The 18,061-nt window shown below is 50.8% G+C and overlaps 9 protein-coding genes across 9 annotated transcripts; 4 read left to right on the top strand and 5 right to left on the bottom strand.

The window, feature by feature from the left end:
* Positions 1-6: 6 nt before the first annotated feature.
* On the top strand, positions 7-1,740 carry MRS44_010929 (uncharacterized protein; the record flags this gene model as incomplete). Its single annotated transcript, XM_046278455.2, has 3 exons — positions 7-420; positions 478-1,461; positions 1,510-1,740. 3 exons carry the CDS (start codon positions 7-9, stop codon positions 1,738-1,740), a joined length of 1,629 nt encoding a protein of 542 aa, XP_046135424.2.
* Positions 1,741-2,283: 543 nt separating this feature from the next.
* Positions 2,284-3,608, bottom strand: MRS44_010928 (uncharacterized protein; the record flags this gene model as incomplete). The annotated part of the gene is made up of 4 exons (XM_046272680.2): positions 2,284-2,710; positions 2,757-2,929; positions 2,984-3,282; positions 3,329-3,608. The coding sequence occupies 4 exons, from the start codon at positions 3,606-3,608 to the stop codon at positions 2,284-2,286; spliced, it is 1,179 nt and encodes a 392-aa protein (XP_046135425.2).
* A 594-nt stretch (positions 3,609-4,202) lies between these two features.
* MRS44_010927 (uncharacterized protein) lies at positions 4,203-6,060 on the top strand (the record flags this gene model as incomplete). The annotated part of the gene is made up of 4 exons (XM_065619527.1): positions 4,203-4,401; positions 4,452-5,461; positions 5,513-5,650; positions 6,040-6,060. The coding sequence occupies 4 exons, from the start codon at positions 4,203-4,205 to the stop codon at positions 6,058-6,060; spliced, it is 1,368 nt and encodes a 455-aa protein (XP_065475599.1).
* A 1,523-nt stretch (positions 6,061-7,583) lies between these two features.
* On the top strand, positions 7,584-8,346 carry MRS44_010926 (uncharacterized protein; the record flags this gene model as incomplete). The annotated part of the gene is made up of 2 exons (XM_046283454.2): positions 7,584-7,622; positions 7,672-8,346. The coding sequence occupies 2 exons, from the start codon at positions 7,584-7,586 to the stop codon at positions 8,344-8,346; spliced, it is 714 nt and encodes a 237-aa protein (XP_046135427.2).
* A 400-nt stretch (positions 8,347-8,746) lies between these two features.
* MRS44_010925 (uncharacterized protein) lies at positions 8,747-9,466 on the bottom strand (the record flags this gene model as incomplete). Its single annotated transcript, XM_046275824.2, has 1 exon — positions 8,747-9,466. The coding sequence occupies one exon, from the start codon at positions 9,464-9,466 to the stop codon at positions 8,747-8,749; it is 720 nt and encodes a 239-aa protein (XP_046135428.1).
* A 1,707-nt stretch (positions 9,467-11,173) lies between these two features.
* Positions 11,174-12,889, top strand: MRS44_010924 (uncharacterized protein; the record flags this gene model as incomplete). Its single annotated transcript, XM_065619526.1, has 5 exons — positions 11,174-11,336; positions 11,388-11,638; positions 11,690-11,723; positions 11,779-12,685; positions 12,742-12,889. 5 exons carry the CDS (start codon positions 11,174-11,176, stop codon positions 12,887-12,889), a joined length of 1,503 nt encoding a protein of 500 aa, XP_065475598.1.
* Positions 12,890-13,042: 153 nt separating this feature from the next.
* On the bottom strand, positions 13,043-14,451 carry MRS44_010923 (uncharacterized protein; the record flags this gene model as incomplete). Its single annotated transcript, XM_046272681.2, has 4 exons — positions 13,043-13,638; positions 13,685-13,799; positions 13,845-14,107; positions 14,157-14,451. The coding sequence occupies 4 exons, from the start codon at positions 14,449-14,451 to the stop codon at positions 13,043-13,045; spliced, it is 1,269 nt and encodes a 422-aa protein (XP_046135430.1).
* Positions 14,452-15,358: 907 nt separating this feature from the next.
* On the bottom strand, positions 15,359-16,144 carry MRS44_010922 (uncharacterized protein; the record flags this gene model as incomplete). Its single annotated transcript, XM_046270761.1, has 1 exon — positions 15,359-16,144. One exon carries the CDS (start codon positions 16,142-16,144, stop codon positions 15,359-15,361), a length of 786 nt encoding a protein of 261 aa, XP_046135431.1.
* A 351-nt stretch (positions 16,145-16,495) lies between these two features.
* MRS44_010921 (uncharacterized protein) lies at positions 16,496-18,003 on the bottom strand (the record flags this gene model as incomplete). The annotated part of the gene is made up of 2 exons (XM_046269024.2): positions 16,496-16,971; positions 17,037-18,003. The coding sequence occupies 2 exons, from the start codon at positions 18,001-18,003 to the stop codon at positions 16,496-16,498; spliced, it is 1,443 nt and encodes a 480-aa protein (XP_046135432.2).
* Positions 18,004-18,061: the final 58 nt, after the last annotated feature.

Here is an 18,061-nt window from a genome sequence, read left to right as displayed (position 1 = left end):
GCAATCATGTTGATATTTATCTTCCTTCTTGTTGTGGCTGCGGCCGTCATTGCCTACGGTGTGATCTGGGTTCTCGTCGACTACGTACGCGTCCTCCGGCTCAGACGACGCATGGCGCCAGGCCCATTCCCGCTGCCCTTGTTTGGCAACATCTTTCACATCCCCAGCAGCAGACAGTGGAAGAAATTCGAAGAGTGGTCGTTCAAGTACCAGAGTCCCATCATCACTATCTGGGATGGACATACCCCTGTCACCATTTGCAACGATGCTTGGTCCATGTCGAATCTGTGCGACAAGCTGGCAAACATTTACTCATCACGAGCAGTCAAGACACTCACTGGCAAGATCTTTGGGTTGAGCAAGTTCAATCAAGCTGGCTTGGCCTACGGGGAGCAGTGGCGACTGCACCGGAGACTCACTGTGAGTTGCGGTCCTTATCAGCACTAGCTAGCAAGATGATACTAATCCGACCATTAGCACTCCGCTGCAAATGCCCAGATCGTCCAAACATACCGATCTGTTCAAGCAAACGAGTCCAAGCTTCTCATCAACGAATGTCTCAACGACCCCGGAAGATTCGTCGAGGGTGCCCTGCGGTTCACCGTGTCCATCGTATCCGTCATCGCCTGGGGCCGTCGGATCAGCAGTGAATCTGACACTGTCCTCAAAGTGGCCCAGGCATTTGTCGGAAGTGCCAATCTCGGCTTCCCGGGAAAGACTTACACCGAGGCCATTCCCATCCTTGCCTTGATGCCTCCATGGCTCAACGCGCTTCCGAACCAGCTGAGGAAGCTTGCCGATACCTCCAACAAATACTTCTACGCCTTGTCCGTCGAGGGCGCTGCGGCTGCACAGGATAACTTTGCAAAGAGGCTGCTGAGGGAGAAGGAAGAACATGGTCTCAGCAAGGTCGAGATTTCAAATCTGACTGGCAACTTCATTGGTGCTGGAGTTGATACCACGACGAGTACAATGTTGACGTTTGTCCTGGCCATGTGCCTCAACCCGGACGTTCAACGCAAGGCACAGGAGGAGATAGATGGCGTGATTGGCCACGAACGCTATCCAGATTGGTCCGACCAGGAGAATCTCCCCTATCTGGCGGCCATCATCAACGAAACACTGCGGTGGCGGCCTGCCTTTGCCCTCGGCGGTCCTCCCCACGCCCCGACTGAGGATGATGTCTACAACGGATTCCTCATTCCAAAGGGAACAGCTATCATCGGCAATCTCTACGCCATCTCACGCAACCCGCGCGAGTATCCCCAGCCTCAGAGGTTCTGGCCGGAAAGGTTTCTTGATGGATTCGACCGGCCAGCTTACCCGAACAAGAGAGGGCATAATGCGTTTGGCTGGGGCAGGCGAGTGTGCAGCGGAGAGGCATTGGCGCAGCAGAGTCTATACTTTACCATTGTCTCTTTGCTGTGGACGTTCCACATCCGCCCTGGGCTGGATGAAAATGTGAGCATATTGTAATAATCCGCGGATTACCGGCTAACAAATGAACAGGGAGTGGAGGTCACTCTCGATCCAGACGCGTACACCGTCTCGCAAGTCAATCGCCCGGTGCCTTTCAAAGTGCGCTTTTTGCCAAGGTCTGAGAAGATTGCCAGCCTTGTCAAAGAAGGGGCTGAGAATGCGCGCTCGGAGCTTCGAGCGTTCGACGCCGAGACCAAGGTCACTTTTGAGAGCGCTCAGTCGGTGTCTCTTGACATGCCCATCGCACACTCAAAGAGTTAGACCATTGGGAATTCGTATGATGGAAGGACAGGTTTTTCGTGATGGCAAGAACAAGGCGGATAGAGCGGTAAGGGTAAGGAGGTATCGCTGGTTTGAAACAAGCAAAGCTTGTCTGATAGTTGGTAAATGAGGATGAGACACGTAGCACTGAATTCAATTCTCACCTGGTATAGACCTAGGCTGCTTCTTTACATTGAGAGGTGTCTTGGCTTGGTCTGAAGGGTAGTAAGGTTACTCCAAAGCCACATGAGGAAAAAATGTAATGGGGTCGACCTTCAAGACCTCCTGAGTATTGCTGAGAACACCACTAAATAATTGACTGCATGACATATCTCACTATGTTTTGAAGCAGATTGAGTATCTCGAACACAGAGAGCAGCTCGTGACGACACTGGTACGGTTGAATGCCCTTAGGGGCATAATCGTACAGATCTAGAATGCTTGTATTATGACATGATAAAGAAAGAATGAATAACAACGCTCTTATGTCAAGCAATGAAATTTAAGGTGAATCAAGAAAAACTTCATAATGGAATGAATCAATCACCACGATAACCCTTCCGGAGCATTATTTCCGTTCAGGACAGAGTGCCCACAAACACCACGGCAAAACGCCTCATCCTCCTCAGAAGATGACTGAACAAGAGCCCTGCGAGCAGGCCACCACTCCTGACCGCGCTTCTTCTCCTCGTCAAAATGATCATGCAACATCTTCTTCACCAGCTCCGTGACATACGTGACCCCCTGCTCGACATCAGGATGGAACGGCCCGGTGGTGTACGTGTCGCTATTCAGGTTGGCCTGGGATCCGTTGGCGAGCCACTTGTCCTCTCCCTCGACCTGGGCGAAGAAGTCGAGCTTTTCCTGCAGCTGCTCCTGCGTTGCGTTCTTGGCACGGTAGACCTCGTAGCGCATCAGGCTGGTTGTAGCTGAGGTTGGGACAATGGACATCATGTAGAAGAAGATGGGTCTGAAGAGTGTTAGTTGGAATATTGTCAGGGAGCTCAGAGTCTTACGTCAATGTGACTGAGGCATTTGGGAACATGTAGGTAGGGCTGACTGAACTTGAACGCTCTTCGCCCTTTCCGCCGAGGTGCTCAACCCAGTACTTATGGCAACCGTACACCATCTGCCTGTTACCCCGAAAGAATGGTGCAAGGCCAGGATGAGCGGTAGGGCAATGGTAGCACTATTGATTCCCATCAGTAGATTGAACGACTGAAGGCCCAACCGGTGCACAAACCTCGTTGTAGTTCTCAATCAGAGTCTTCCAGTTAAACTTGCCCTCCATCGACCAAGTGTGATCGTACTCGTAGTTGCTCATGTCAAAGTTGCTCAGCCTTGGCTGCTTGTCCACGCCGCCGAACTGCTCTTCCCAGCTCAGAGTTGGCTTCTCAGCAGCATCTAGGTTGACCCAGAGGAACCCAAGATCATCGATATGGGTGTGCACCTTGTACAGTTTGTAGTCATCCTTCTTGAAGCCTTCAACCTGGTCAAACCGGGGGGCCTTGGCCAGGTTTCCGTTCATACTGTATGACCATCCTGCCAAAGTCAGTCGAGGCTCCAGAAACTTCAAGTCCACTCATACCGTGGTATTTGCATGAAAGCACCATGGCCTTCCCCGCGTCTTCATGCACAATCGGGAACGCCCTATGGCGACACACGTTGAGAAACGCGTTGATGCTGCCGGCTCGGTCCCGGATGATGAAGAAGGGGTAGCCGGCCATTTCATAACGAGCGTACTTTCCAGGCTCGTTGAACTGGCAGGAATGGGAGATCAGTATCCATGATTTGCTGAATATGGCCCGTCGCTCAAGCTGGTAGAAGCTTGGCTCGCGGTACCATGATGCTGGGAGAGTGCTCTGCATGATGGTTTGGTTTGCTGTTCTCTGCAATTCTAGGCTGAAGCGATGATAGCATTGCGTGGTAAGACAATTGCATGAATATTGCGTGTTTAAGTTTTAGCTCCCGCCTCGACACTTTGGGTGGTACCGGCCGAGAACTCCGTGAAGGCTGAAGATGGAAAAAACGCCCGTCAGCGGCTGCAAGCAACAACAGACTTCCGGATACTGCGATAACCAAGACCGGCCACAGACGCATGATCCATCATGCCCAGAGCTGGCTTCGTAGCATCTCGGATAAGAATCGCAGGGGTTCATACTATTGGTTCGGCTTCGCGGCCGAGGTCGTCCGTGAGCTTTTGAGATGCGGGGTGAAACGGCGAATGCCTCGGATTCCAGCTACATAATCTTAAACTCCAGTATCTGTGGAGATGACGCAGTTCCGGTTCTAGATCCGCTAACCAGCCGAAATCTGTCATAACAAATTCTGACCTCTTGCTAGCGCCTTAGGCTGATTCAGGAATTCTTCATATCATCCCACCCAGATAAGCATTGGATACCCAGATATATCGAGATACTTCGCAATTACGAGCCGTATCTGGGCCATTGATAGAGATTGCAATGCATCCTTATCTTCTCCTCTTGGCCCCTGCCCTTCTTCTCGCAGTCCAGCTGCTGATCAGGCTTTATCAAATCTGGGCATCCCCATTGGCGTCAGTCCCTGGGCCTTGGCTAGCACGATTCACGGATCTTTGGTACGCTTGGCGAATCGACAGAGGTCAATTCGAGCGTGACAACGTCGCTCTCCATCAGAAACACGGTAAGCCGCTTTGCTAGGTTGCATGTTTCGCAACTAACGCCAAGCAACAGGCCCAATCGTCCGTTATGGTCCAAAGAGATATAGCATTTGCGATCCCCTCGCTGCCAAGGTCATCTACGGACATGGCTGCGCTTTCCTCAAGTCGTCCTGGTATGATTCCTGGGGCGATCCGAATCCGCACAAATGGTCCATCTTCTCGGACCGCGATGAGAAACGTCACAGCGCCAACAGGCGGCTCTACCAGAACATGTATAGCATGTCTTCACTAGTCAACTACGAGCACTATGTCGACGAGTGCACAAGTCTGTTTCTGCAGAAACTGTCGGAGATGAGTAGTCGGCAGGGCACTGCTGAACCTGTTGACATGGGACATTGGTTCCAATGCTACGCCTTTGACGTGATTGGAATGATCACTTACTCAAAGAGACTTGGCTTCCTTGATCACGGTCAAGATGTCGGAGATATCATTAAAAACCTTGAAAATCATCTGTACTACGCGACCGAGGTCGGTGTATACTCGTCTCTGCATCAGTACCTCGCACCCATCAGGAACCGGCTCGGAAAACGCGGCACAGGTCGGCAATATATCGTCGAGTTCACCAAGCAGTGTCTGGCAGATCATCAGTCTAATCCAAAGGCGATAGTCACTGATGACCTCGATAGTGGCTCTGAACACCATGGTACCATGGATTTTCTTTCCAAGTTCATTGCCAAGAACACAGCGGACAACTCCTCATTTACGCAGTATCACGTCCTTGCCGGCTGCGTGGCGAACATGGTCGCAGGCTCGGATACTACGGCGATAAGCCTTAGCTCCATTCTCTATCACCTTCTCCGCAACCCAGACAAGTTGCGAATTCTCCGAGAGGAGATTGACGGATTCTTTTCCAAGAAGACTGGTCCTGCGACGAGTATCAACTTCCAAGACAGTCTTGGCCTTCCGTACCTTCAGGCAGTTATTAAAGAAGCCCTCAGGATGCATCCGGCAACCGGCTTACCGATCGAGAGAGTTGTGCCTGAGGGAGGAGCTATAATCAGCGGGAAATTCTTCCCAGGCGGGGTGAGAAAGTATCTGCTTTCCGCCAAGGGATCACGCTAATCACCGAAACAGACCATCGTAGGTATCAACAGTTGGGTTGAGCATTACAACCCAGCAATATTTGGCCAAGACGCCAACTCGTTCAGACCAGAACGCTGGTTGACTGCGGATGCGGATCAGCTATCGAAAATGAACCGACACTGGATGCCCGTGAGTATCAAAGATTGATTGAAAGTTGCGGCGGCTTCTGACCAGTTTCCAGTTTGGCTTGGGGTCCCGAACATGTATCGGAAGACACATCTCCACGTTAGAGATCTCCAAGATGGTTCCACGGTTGTTGCATGAGTTCGACTTCAAGCTTCGAGGGAATAAACCATGGGTTACTAAAAATTACTGGTTTGTTAAACCAGTAGGGTTCCAGGTATATATTAGTGCTAGGGTGGATCGCTAAGATTTATAATCCTTACAACATTAAGTATTAAAAAATAAAAACCTTTTAAAAAGCTTAATAATTAATTAAAATATACTTTAAAAAATCTTATAGTTATAAGTATAATGATCATATTATATTTAAAGCCTTAAATATAACATTAGTCTAGTGCGAAAGAGAGGAAAACTAGGCTAGAATAACTAGCAGGTTTAGTAAATGCCCTTCACCACCGAAGACCTAATTGTTTGCTATGTCAAATGACTTCCGTACACTAAGGCATAGCTGCGCTGTGGCGTCCTCGGTCGCACGGGTTGCTGCAGGGGGCATTCGTGAATGGCAATGTTAAGCGAGTCGTTGAGGTACCTGCATCTCCTTAGGTACGTATACGGCATCGCAGTCGAGAGTGTTTGCTGGCAGGCTGTCGGTGTGGAAGCATAGAGAAAACGTCCCAATACCGTCGCGTCCATCTTCACGGTGAGGGCTGGTCAAGCAGCGGTAGACAACGCGACAAAGCAGCATGCCTTTTCAAACCATTTCCTTAGTAAGGTCCATTGTCCGCAATTTAGTCGCGACTGTGATCAAGGCCTTGATCGCAATGGATTAAAGTGTTGGTCACATAGGGTCTTGGTTATGCTTGACCACTGCCGGGATTGTTCATAGGACACTGCACGCTGGCTCATGTGGGATTCAGGGTATTCATTTCCACTCATCAACCCGTTAATCTCACCATCTGTGGCCGGGGCCTCGTTCCAGGTCTTGCAGCTGACACTCAATCAAACACTTTGTAATCTCCTGAAACTTGGACAAGCCGATGCCACGGTCCGAGACCACGGCATCCGGAGGTGGAGCTGGCGAAACCGGGCTCGGCCCCACGCATCCGCTAGCGTCCGACTGCCACGGCGCCTCTTTGCATCTGGCAGATGACATTTGGCTGAGATCCAAGTACTGAGATAAGGCCACGTTTCTATTGAACGGATAGACACACATGGGCTTGCGACATGTGGCGCTGAGCCAGGTCAACCCAACCCTTGTCGTACCTAATCCCGGGGGACTAGGTGCTGCGGAAAGGTTGCGGGTAATACAAAATAAGAGAGGAAAGGCTATGCCCAGAAATAGATAATACGCATTCATTGTCACAATGTAATAGATGAAAATAACAAATGAGTGCTAGACTTGGAAGATATACCCTACAAGCATTACCCGTCCTGTTGAGACTAGATGGTCTACATAAACACTCATCATGCAGCACCAAGAGTATTAAACAGTAGGCTGGCTATTCTGACATGAAAAGAAACAAGAATGCCTTTCAAGCCTTGCGTTTCCCTCGGTCAGCCGCCTCGACGTCTTGGCATCCCTGACGCTTACATCCGTGCCCCATCTTAACCAGTGCAGCCTCCCGCGGTGGAGTCAAGTCCAAACGCATCCTCGACCGTCGAAGCATCAAACGCAGCGTTTGAAAGCCGGAGAAAATGACCAAAATCTTGACCGCTAGATTCGAACCAAACAATGGCTGAGTTTCGTTTACACAATTGGGGGTTGGCTATTACTTGACGTCGCCCCTATTCTTATTGTCCTTTGACTTGAGTCTGTCATGTTTCTTTGGAGCGAGAAGGCCTAGTAAGAATGGCTGATACTCGTCGTGGTGCTTTTGCCACCAAGCGTCATCGGCGTTCTTCGTCAGGCGCGACACCTCGCAGAACCCCAGTCGCAATCATGGCTCCATTGGCTGCCCGACCAACCCAGGATCATGAGGTAAGAGCCTGCCCTACGTTAGCCATCTACGACATGCTAACCTGCTTAGGATGAAAGCGAGCAGGACAACGCTCAGCACGGCGATACCAATGTTGGTCCCGCCCCCAAAAGGATCATGTTAAACTCCATTACCGACATGGCCAACCCAGAGATGGTGCGAAACACCCCCGGCAAGAGAGGACGAGCCACAGAGGCCACCAAGTCCAAGCGCAAGTCATCCCAGCAACAAGAAACCCAGCTTCCTTCCGGCCCCGAACCCATTGTTGGGGGTAGCGGCCAAGGCTTCAACCTTTCACCTTTGCAGCAGTCGGGAACCCCCATTCTCTTGACTGCAGCAAGAATGGCTCCTGTTCCAGGATTGGGATATTTGTTCCAGGATCAGTACGGAATACAGATGTTGGTGCCATACTCAATGCTACCGATTCAGCCTCGACAACAGAACTTTTGGCCTGCCAACTACCAAGCCTCTACATCTCAACCCATGGCAACCTCAGTATCAGGCCTCCACTTGTACGGTATGCCTGGAGGCATGGGAGTTGGCAACCTCCAGTATCTGAATTCCGGTCTTGCCCAATATCCTCAGTTACAGGCTCAGCCCGTGCTTCGATCGACTCGTTCCCAGCCTCAGACCCAGGCATCTGAGCAAGGATGCTTTGACGAGAGTTTTACCACTGCGAGTTTCGAAAGCCAAACAATGACACCCTCACCTCAGAACCAAAACTAATGGCGTTGGAGTTGGGCTCATTATGTATGCTTTCGGTGTTGGCGGTGCAAGGGTGGGATGAGAAGGAAAATTGCAGATTGAAGATTGGAGCATTTATGGGAAAATTGTATATTGAATCACGGCTGTCGGATTAATCTAGATTGGAGAATAAAAATTGATTGTGTTCTTTTACCTCTCCGAACACACTGCTGTGCGGTCTAGTTCACCTCTTGAATGTCATTACGCTTCTCATTTTGTTGTTGCGTGGGGGCTATATCAAGATGCAATAGCCACTCGTGAGTCATGTCTTGATTTAGCCTTGACACGTCTAGTTCCACTCCTTGTGACATCATGCCACGATAGACTTCTCTACCTGGCCTCACTCTCTCATCCTACCAAGTCCAGGCCCCACCTCGCAAGCCTAGACATCAGGCTCAACCTCATCCACCGTAGGCACCCTGTTCAACTTGATCCCAAAAAACTCCGACACAGCCCTCACACTATCGCAAATAACCTGAGTATCCTCCTTGCTCACACCAATCCGTCGCGTTCCCCGGATATGCCAATGCGTCTCAAGGCGGAGATTCTGACTCATGATGGCAGGCAAAACAACCATCTGCGTATCCGTGTCGTCGAGAACCTGACGATCCGAGAGATACAACCCGTACGTAATCTCTGTCGAGATCCACGAGAAATCCTTGTGTGCGTCAAACAGACCGAGCGTGTCGGTGGCGTTACGCGTGTACAACTGCTTGAACCAATTCACGGCCCGCTCGTGGTTGGCGTCATCAGCCTGCCAGTCTTGTCGGGTTCTGCTGAAATCTCGGTCCTCGGGCTTCTCGACCTTTGCGATTGCGAGGATGGCCTCAATAGGCTTGCACACGCCTACGAGGCAGATGGTCTTGACCAGAGCCTCGCGAAGTCGTCTCACGAGGGCTTGTCTAGACTCGCTGGTCTGGTAGGCTTCTTGGCGTGTGAGGTAGAGGTACAGAGCTGCGGATGCTTCCGGATCCGGACTGGCAGAGAGGCAGGCAATGACGAGGAGATACCAGCGATGTTCTCCGAGGTTGGTCGTCTTGAAGTTGTTCTCGATCTTGGAGAAGAGCTCAGACAGCTCTGGGGTGAGTTCGAGAGATGCCATTGTTCCAGATGAGGAGAGGGATGATGTTTGAGGGATAAAAGCTCAAGTTGTTCGGAGTAAGCGGCTTCTGAAGTTGAACAGGTCAGATATTAGTGTCAAGCGACGGAACCGTGATCCATCGAGGAGAACCCTGGAAGAATGTTTGCGCGGGGTGCACGTGTTTCATTGGCTCATCATGCGGGCAGGAGGGTTCTGACCGATGACTAATCTCATCTGAGCATTCCAGTCACACCTGATGGATCGAGGCCGTATTGAATGTGTGGTAAAAGATGAGAATATCTCAATCCTTACCTTGTACATTCTGGAGGGCCTATTGGGCTCTAGGAGTATCCAAGTTGGCGAAACTGAATGATTGGTTGATGAACTGACGCCCTGTCTCACTGCGCCTCGGGCTTGGGGCTATTCTCTTGGCACAGGGCCAGTGTTGTAGTCGAGCAGGACTTGTTGGAGCATAAAGACTGACTAGCTATTGATTGTATATGCCCAGGTGAATTTTGTAGTTTTTCTTGGTTATGTATATGGAAGCTGAATAGAACCATCCACGGTGAACATGTTCATTTTCCACATTTGTCTTGTTAACCTTTGGCGCCCTTTGGGGCTCTCCTCTCCTACCTCACGCTGTAAATGTTGCGATTGTGCATTGAATCCTTTTAATAGCTAGATAAGAGATGCCTTATACTATCTTAAACTTACCGAGGACCTTTTTATTTGAGTCTAGGCTCAGAACGTGGTCCATGACTTTGAAAACAATGCTATAACAACATACCCTGCAGCCTGAATCGCATCATCCAGGTCCAGACAACGACTCATGCAAACGTGATTTTAAGCTTGACTAATGGCTTCCACGCGGAATCTTAGCGTAAATCCTTATTAACTATGCTTAAATCCTCAGGAACACTGTAATCTGTCCCAGGCTCAGTCGATCCTTGCCCGTTTGCCGTTTGGCAGCAGTTTGGTGTTCATCAATGACACCTAGAGACTCCACTTGACGTCACGAGTGCCTGAAGAGTCGTAACGACTTTGCTTTCCATTCCGTAGGACCCTCAGAAGGATCCTGTGGTTTCCTTCTGGAAACAAACATCCGAACGTAAAGATGATAAGTCACCGATCATTACAAGGAGGGATGGGACCCTTAGATGAAAATTACTCCAATAGTAAAAATCGGGCTATATCTAGATGACGCGAGATGCCCCATGCCTGTCGTGCGAACAACTACGGCAGCAAAACTGAATGCCGACACCACCAGCCGGACGGCTTTATCACGGATAGGGCCATTTTGATACCAAAGCGTTATTATCCGCCTCTTTCTATCTTCAGGGTCTGATTCTTTTCACCGAGAGTAGGGAACGTGTCGAATATCCCACCTTCTCACTGCCCAATAGAGACGATCCACCATTACTGGGATTAATTACGTGCTTGTGAAAATCTCCCGTTTCGATCTTTTCCCCGCTGTCGGCACGACGCCGATGCCTCTAGTTCCACTATCTCGCCGGGGAAGAGTCAAATACCTTGTCTACCGTTTCATCGCCGCGGAAAAACTCTGGTTAGAGATGGCGGGAGGCCGAAGTGTTTTGACGTGCTCTGGATATGGGAGGGTCGAGATATAAAGCGATATCGGCCGTTTCGAGGCACTATTATACGGACTGGCCTGCTTGCTCTTGAGCTGGATTGAGGCATCGACCCGACTAGGACTGTCCCGCTGTCAAGATGTTGGACTCTACGGTGCCTAGGAAGCAGTGGTGGAAGATTCAGTGGTATGCCGACGATGACACGCCCGAGGAGCGAAAGTTCATCATCAAACTCGACCTTATCGTGGTGCCCTATGCCGTTCTCGCCTATTGGGTCAAGTACATTGACCAAGCAAACCTGAGTATGCATTACACTACTAACATCAGTCTTGAACCACTGCTGACCTTGATAGACAATGCCTACGTCGCCGGCATGAAGGAGGACTTGAATTTCTACGGAAATGAACTGGTCCAGCTGCAGACTATGTACACCGTGGGAGCAGTCGTCGGCATGCTGCCCTTCATGTTCCTCTTTACATACATCCCCATGTATTGGACCATTCCATTCATGGATATCATGTGGGGAGTTTTTACGCTTCTGCAGTATCGCACACACTCGTTTGCCGAAGCTGCTGCTTATAGGTTCATGGTTGGCTTCTTCGAGGTATGTCTTCTACCTTCGGGGTCATTCTGATGCTGACAAGATACGCTACAGGCTGCCTTCTTCCCGGCCATGCACTACGTATTCGGTATGCGGCTTCGCCGAAACCGCCATTTTGTCGTACATACTGACCTTTCGCCTAGGCTCTTGGTATCGCGGCCACGAAATCGCACGACGTGGCGGCATCTTCTATGTCGGCCTCAACCTCGGTACTCTAACCGCCGGTCTAGTCGCATCCGGAGCCTCCCACCGACTCGAGGGCGTCAACGGTTTAGCCGGCTGGCGATGGATGTACATCATCTGTGCCCTGATTACCTTTCCCATTGGCATACTCGGCTACTTTCTCCTTCCTGGCACCATCGACCAGCCGAACCGTTGGATCCTCAACGACAAGGATATTGAGATTGCTAAGCGACGACTTGAGAGTAGTGGCCATGTTACGCATGGTACTTTCAAGGTTGGACATTTGAAAAAGATCTTTTTGAGTCCTCAGTTTTGGACTGTCATTCTCGTCGATGTTCTCTTTTGGAATGCTGGAATCCATAAGAGTACAGGAAGCTTTCTCCTATGGATCAAGAGTCTGAACAAGTACAGCCCGGCCAAAGTCAACGAGCTAGGTACCATCGCGCCAGCCTTGGGTATTTTGTATAACCTCGTCGCCTGCTTCGCCTCCGATCTCATCCTCGGACCAGCCTGGGCAATGACCGTGGCCTCGACAATCAACGCCATCGGCTTGATCATGTTGGTCGTTTGGAACATCCCTGAGGCAGCCAAGTGGTTTGCCTTTTCAACCATGTACTGGTCTAACGCTTTATCCAGCGTTTTCCATGGATGGGTGAATACCTTGCTTCGCGACTCTCCAGAAGAACGGTCGTTTACTCTCGTCTTGATCACTATTATTGCGCAGTCTTCAACGGCTTGGACTCCATTGCTTACCTTTCCGACTGTCGAAGCACCTTCATATCCAAAGGGCTTTTCGTTCTGTCTTGGCTGTGCGTTGGCACTTATTGCTTCGACTCATGTTTTGAACCAGTATATCAAGCGCAAAGAGTATGCATATCCCTCCTACCCTTCCAGGGTTTTGATGCTAATGCCAATCTTATCAGGGCAAAGAAAAAGATTGGAACAAGGGATGAGGAGGAAACGAGAGGAAATACTCCAGTGCAGAATGAAGAAGCTTCGGATGATACCGATTCTGGCAAGGACGCGGGTTCAAAGGTGTATGCGACAGCTGTTGGTCCGTCGAAAAGTTGATGGCTTTGAGATCTTGATAGAGAGGTCTAGTGGATGCAGCATTACGCTTAAAGTTGTTTACTTAGGTTATATCTAGGAAACTATGTTGTGGCCACAAAAGCCTTGTGAAGTACAAAAGAAAGACATGTCAAGTTACTTCATCAAACATTCCACCTAGAAATTCGCAAACAGATACTTAATGCCCGCCCAAATCTCCTCACCAGAAGGCACAATGTTGCTAGGCGGAACAGTGAAACCACCGGCGCTGGCACTCGCCGGTCGCAGCTCAAAAGCCCAAGCGAGCTCAGCCTTGGCAACGTCTTGCGCCCAGTCATTGCTGCCTCCTGCGGTCTGGTAGATGGTCGAGCAGGTTGGTCCGTATCGGAATGAGAGACCGTTGACGCCCCGGATGGCGCTGGCAACGCCACCGGCGAGACTCATCTGCTTGCTCAAGTTGCTAGCAGTAGCGGAACAGCTGTATCCATACGGCAGAAGAATAAGCTGGCTGTACGAGTGCCAGTCAACAAAGAACTTGATGCCCGTGCTCTCGGCGATGGTCCTGGTGTGGTTGACGAGCACTCGGTTCTCGGGGGTGTCACCAGCTGCAAGGCCGCGGTAGGTATCCTCGCAGGGGTCGGTGGATGAACCGCCGGGGACGTTCCACTGATAGGGCCAGTTGCGGTTGATGTCGGTGCCGACGCAGGATTGGCCGGAGCGTCTCTGACGGTTCTTGCGCCAGAGACGGTTGTTGGTGGTGGTGTAGACGAAGCCTGGGGAAGTTAGCGAGGCCTTTTATGTGCTTTCAGGGTTTCTCACCATCGGGGTTCACGATGGGGAGGACATAGATATCGTAGTTGTCGAGTGTCTTGCGGATAGTGGCGTCGTTCTTCTGATAACCATCGATGATCTTGTAGGTCAAGTATTCAACAGTCTAAAAAGTCAGCCATAGCACCCTCCCCAAGACAAGACTACTTACCGGAGCACTAATCCACTCGCGAGCATGCACAGTTCCGTGCCACACAATGGCAGGCTTCTTTCCCTTGCCGCTGGAGCCCCAGAGGTGAATACCCCGGATAGCTCTGTTCTCAACAGAGGTTCCCGCAGTAAAGACTTCAGAGTTGCTGGGGAAGGAAGCCTGAAGATCAGTGAGGAACTGCAGATGCTGATCAAACGTGTGATACGAGTTGAAGTATGAAATGTCAGGCAGCGCGGCAAGGGAGGCCGAGAGCCTCATGGGGCCTGCGATACCATTAGCTAAGTGAGTGGTTAATCTTCTGTCTTGACTCACGATCGTATTCCTCAAACTTTCCCTCAACAGCAAACTCAGCACCCAGATCCTCGCTGATGACAGTGACATTGAGGTCAAGAGCCTCAAAGGCCTTAAGACTCTCAGGAGCAATAGCCACCTCGAGAGTCTTGTGGTTGCTCTCACAGCTCAGAGAGACAAACTTGAGATCCTTCAGGATAGTGTCCACGGCATCGTGGTCTTTTCCAGCATCAATGCTGAAAGCCTTGTAGCCATCATACGAAACCTTGGCGGCGGCCAGGGGTGCCAAGAGCCCGAGGGTATAAAGGAACTTCATGATGCTCGAGAGGACAACGAGTGCTCGAGTATTGCAGATATAGGCGGGCGTTCCCTCTTATATAGTACACCTCACGATTCAGTCCCACCACGGCACTACCATCTTGGCATTCCAGAACAGTCTCTCGGCACGTGCTACAGCCTCGCGTTGCTGGAAACACCTGCCCGACTAGTTAGGTGACATCCGTCGCCGATCAGCGAGCCTATGTAACAAAAGTACGGGCTGCTTTCAGAAGGTGAGTTTGCCCCGTGTCGGTGTATATGTGAAACGGGCTGACCTTCCCGTTTGAGACACGGCGCGTCGGTCCTTGGTCAAGTTTAGTTAGTTGTCTCCGAGTCGTCCGTTGATACATATCTTGGTCCCGAGCTTGCAGGGTTCATGGTGCCATTCTTAACTGGAATAGAGTGTCTTGATATTACCCCGCATGAACACGAGTGGTATCTTGGTAGACTTGGCAATGCAGATAAGCGTCCACTAGTATTTCATGCACTATCACCGTCTGATGATCCAGCGGTTAGGCTGGCACGTCATTGGACGAGATATGATGACTTTTGAATCTGCAATGTCTATTGGAGGAAGAAGAGAAGGGTCTTTTGTGTTGCCATGGTGGAAAGATTCTAGGCATTCCACGCTGCTGGTGAATTGAGCAGCTGCCCGATCTGTATAGGCGATGGACTGTCATGCAGCGTGAGACTTGACACGTCAAGTTATTGAGCAAATCGGACGGATGGGTGTGGCATTCGATCCTTGTGAAGCTCGATCTAGATCGCTTAATCCTTCCGAGCCAAAAAGAAGCCTCATGGAACAATTCCGCCTTCCATTCACCCGTCAACCTCTGTGTGGCATCGTCTATGGACCTGCTGGGAACCACCTTGTGATTGGATGGCGTGATTTCTGTTATCGCCGCTTAAGACAAAACAGAGCCTCCACTAACAGAAACAATCTGCCCATTCACCCACGACGCACCCTCCTCAGCCAGCATGGCAACCACCCAAGCCACCTCCTCCGGTGTGCCCATCCGAGAAGCAATCGGCATCCTATCAAGCACAGGTTTTAACTTCTCATGAAACTCCTTCGGGAAGCTCTTCATCGCCTCTGTAGAGGTTGGCCCCGGCGCGACGCTGTTGACGGTGCATCCGTACTTGCGTGGCAAGTCTCGAGCCCAGGAGCGTGTGAAAGTTTCGATCATCCCTTTTGTGCCCGCGTAGATGCTTGAGTTGTGTTGAGGGTCTCGGGCATTGTCGGATGTGATGTTGATGATGCGTGAATTTGTCTTGGTGAGATATGGCAGCACGGCGCGGGTGAGGAAGTACGTTCCTCGGCAGTTGAGATTTATTGTCTTGTCCCAGGCTGCGTTTAGGGCTTCATTGTCGGGCGAGTCGAATGGAATCATGGGACCAATCGCTGCGTTGTTGACGAGGATATCGATACGATTCCCATGTGCTTTAGCAGCAGCTGCGGCGAGCAATGCTGGTCCCTCGCGGGTTGACAGGTCTGCCTCGGCGATAGTGGCATTCTCAGGTGAGGCGAGGCCCTGTCTCACGGCTTCGGCCTCATCTTTTTCGGCTGGGGTAGGGTAGTTGATGATTACACGAGCACCTCTGTTGGAGAGCTCACGGGCGATGGCCGCACCGATGCCCCGAGAGGCACCAGTGACTATAGCAACCCTGTTGACTAGACTTTGAGAAGACATGGTAATAATTGTAGCAGATATAGATCTCTAAGAATGTCTTGTGCCTGATTTTTAAATCACTGAGGCCAACGCCAGCTTGAAGTCCAACTTCATCGGCACTCCACAGAGTGGTTCCCGAGGGCATTCCCACAGCTTCAACCGGCTCCACACGGCAACGTCTGGCGGAAGGTTTGGAGCATTAGCAAAAAGGCAGACTTGAACTTGAATCTGAGCTTGATCTGTTGGCAGCGATGTTGTTAACAGGTGATATTTGTCTGTCTCCATTACTCGACACCTGCTGCAACAGCTGTGTTATTAGTCGTCACCGAGCCAAGTGCCTTGAATGATCTGTAATAGTTGCTATTGTTTTTTTTACCATGGTCTCCAGGCGTAGTGCATGTAGCCCACCTCAAGATCATCAGAGGGCCATTGACACCACCGCTCTAGAAGCCCGTGCCTTATCGGAAAGTCCCAGCGCTCCTTGTTCCACATAACATAGCCCCATCGCTGCACAGATTTTGGAACATATTCTCCGTAGATATTAGCATATCCCTCACCCCACAGTTGCACCCATCCTAATGGCGGCTCAGTCGGTGGCACAGCATCACCAGTAAAATCCATACAATGCCTATTCCTCGCGATCTCGTCCCTGGGGTCCGGAGGGACATCTAGTTCGTATCTTCTGCTACTCTGGGCGTCTTCGCTCAGGGCATCTTTTAGAGTGCTGTCTTGGTTTCTACTACGACGAAGACATTGCCGCACCTTGACAACAAGCCCCTCGTCGTCATGAGTCGCCAATAGTTGTACTGTTGTACGTAGTCCGCGCGAGAGCATGCCCTCCAAATAGTCTGATATCTCGGATTAGTAGCTGCTCACCTTGAGACTGAGCCTCAACGTTTGGGTCAGTGCTTACCGTTGACCTCGGCTAGGAGACGAAAGGGTTCGTCGTAGCGGTAAACTCCGTTCTCCAACGTAAACCTGACATTCGGAGGGCTCAAGTTATCCTTGGACCGCTCTAAAAGTTTTTTATATTTATCATCGATGAAAGCGTGAATGCATGCCACGGCCTCAGCTTCCCAAGGCTCGAAACGATATAACAAGAGGTGGTTCGTCCAGTCCCCGGTGAACGGCGCACCTTCACGTTTGCCCTCGTTGCATCCGAAGAGGTTGTAGTATGTCTCGTACCGATAGATGGCACGGAAAACTCGTATCAGTTCGCTTCGTTGGGGGTTCAAGTCATTAATACCAAGGGCCTCTGCTGTTGGTTTGGGGTTTGTCATGGCTACAAAGTCCAAGATAGCCGGTATGAAGTTTCCAAGTGCCCATTCACAGTATTGGTGAGCCAAGGGCTGGGCGACCGACAAGTAGAACGCTGACATGGAACGGAGTCTTTCGGGTTCTATCGAGTTCAAGTCTGGAGATGACTCTGGGGCAGATAGCCAATTGCCATAGGTGTCGGTAAACTCGACAATCTTCTCGTTGGTCCGTGGTGAACCTAGCTCATGTGGCCGAGACATTTGAGTGGCGTACGCATCGACAAGAAATCCATCGAGTTCACGGCCTATAAAAGCTCGAAGAATCCTATCTCGGCTATGCCGGTACTGGGCATGTAGTGTTGGAGAAGCGTGAACGAGGGAGCGGAGAGTTTGTAGATCTGGCATGGACAAGAGGAGTCTTAATCTCAGCTCAGGAGGGAGAGCCTCCAGTCGCGAAGGTTGCAATCTGGGCGAGGCTTCCTTGCCTGCCCGATACGCGTCGTTCAGGGATGTTCCGACAACTTGACTTGTCGTATCACCGCCTTTTGTGTCGTCACGCTGGTCGGCGGAAGTCGCATTGCGGGTGGCCATCGCCCTGACAGCGATGCTGCTTTGGGCAGTCATGGCGACCATATAGAGCAAAATCACTGATGATACATGAAAAAGAAAGCCGATGAGCTTT

The sequence above is a fragment of the Fusarium solani genome, assembly GCF_023522795.1.
Source record: "Fusarium solani strain SB1 chromosome Unknown bctg00000007, whole genome shotgun sequence".
Taxonomy (NCBI): Eukaryota; Fungi; Ascomycota; class Sordariomycetes; order Hypocreales; family Nectriaceae; genus Fusarium; species Fusarium solani.
The sequence above is the reverse complement of the archived record's forward strand: the minus strand, read 5'-3'. Positions and strand labels throughout refer to the sequence as shown.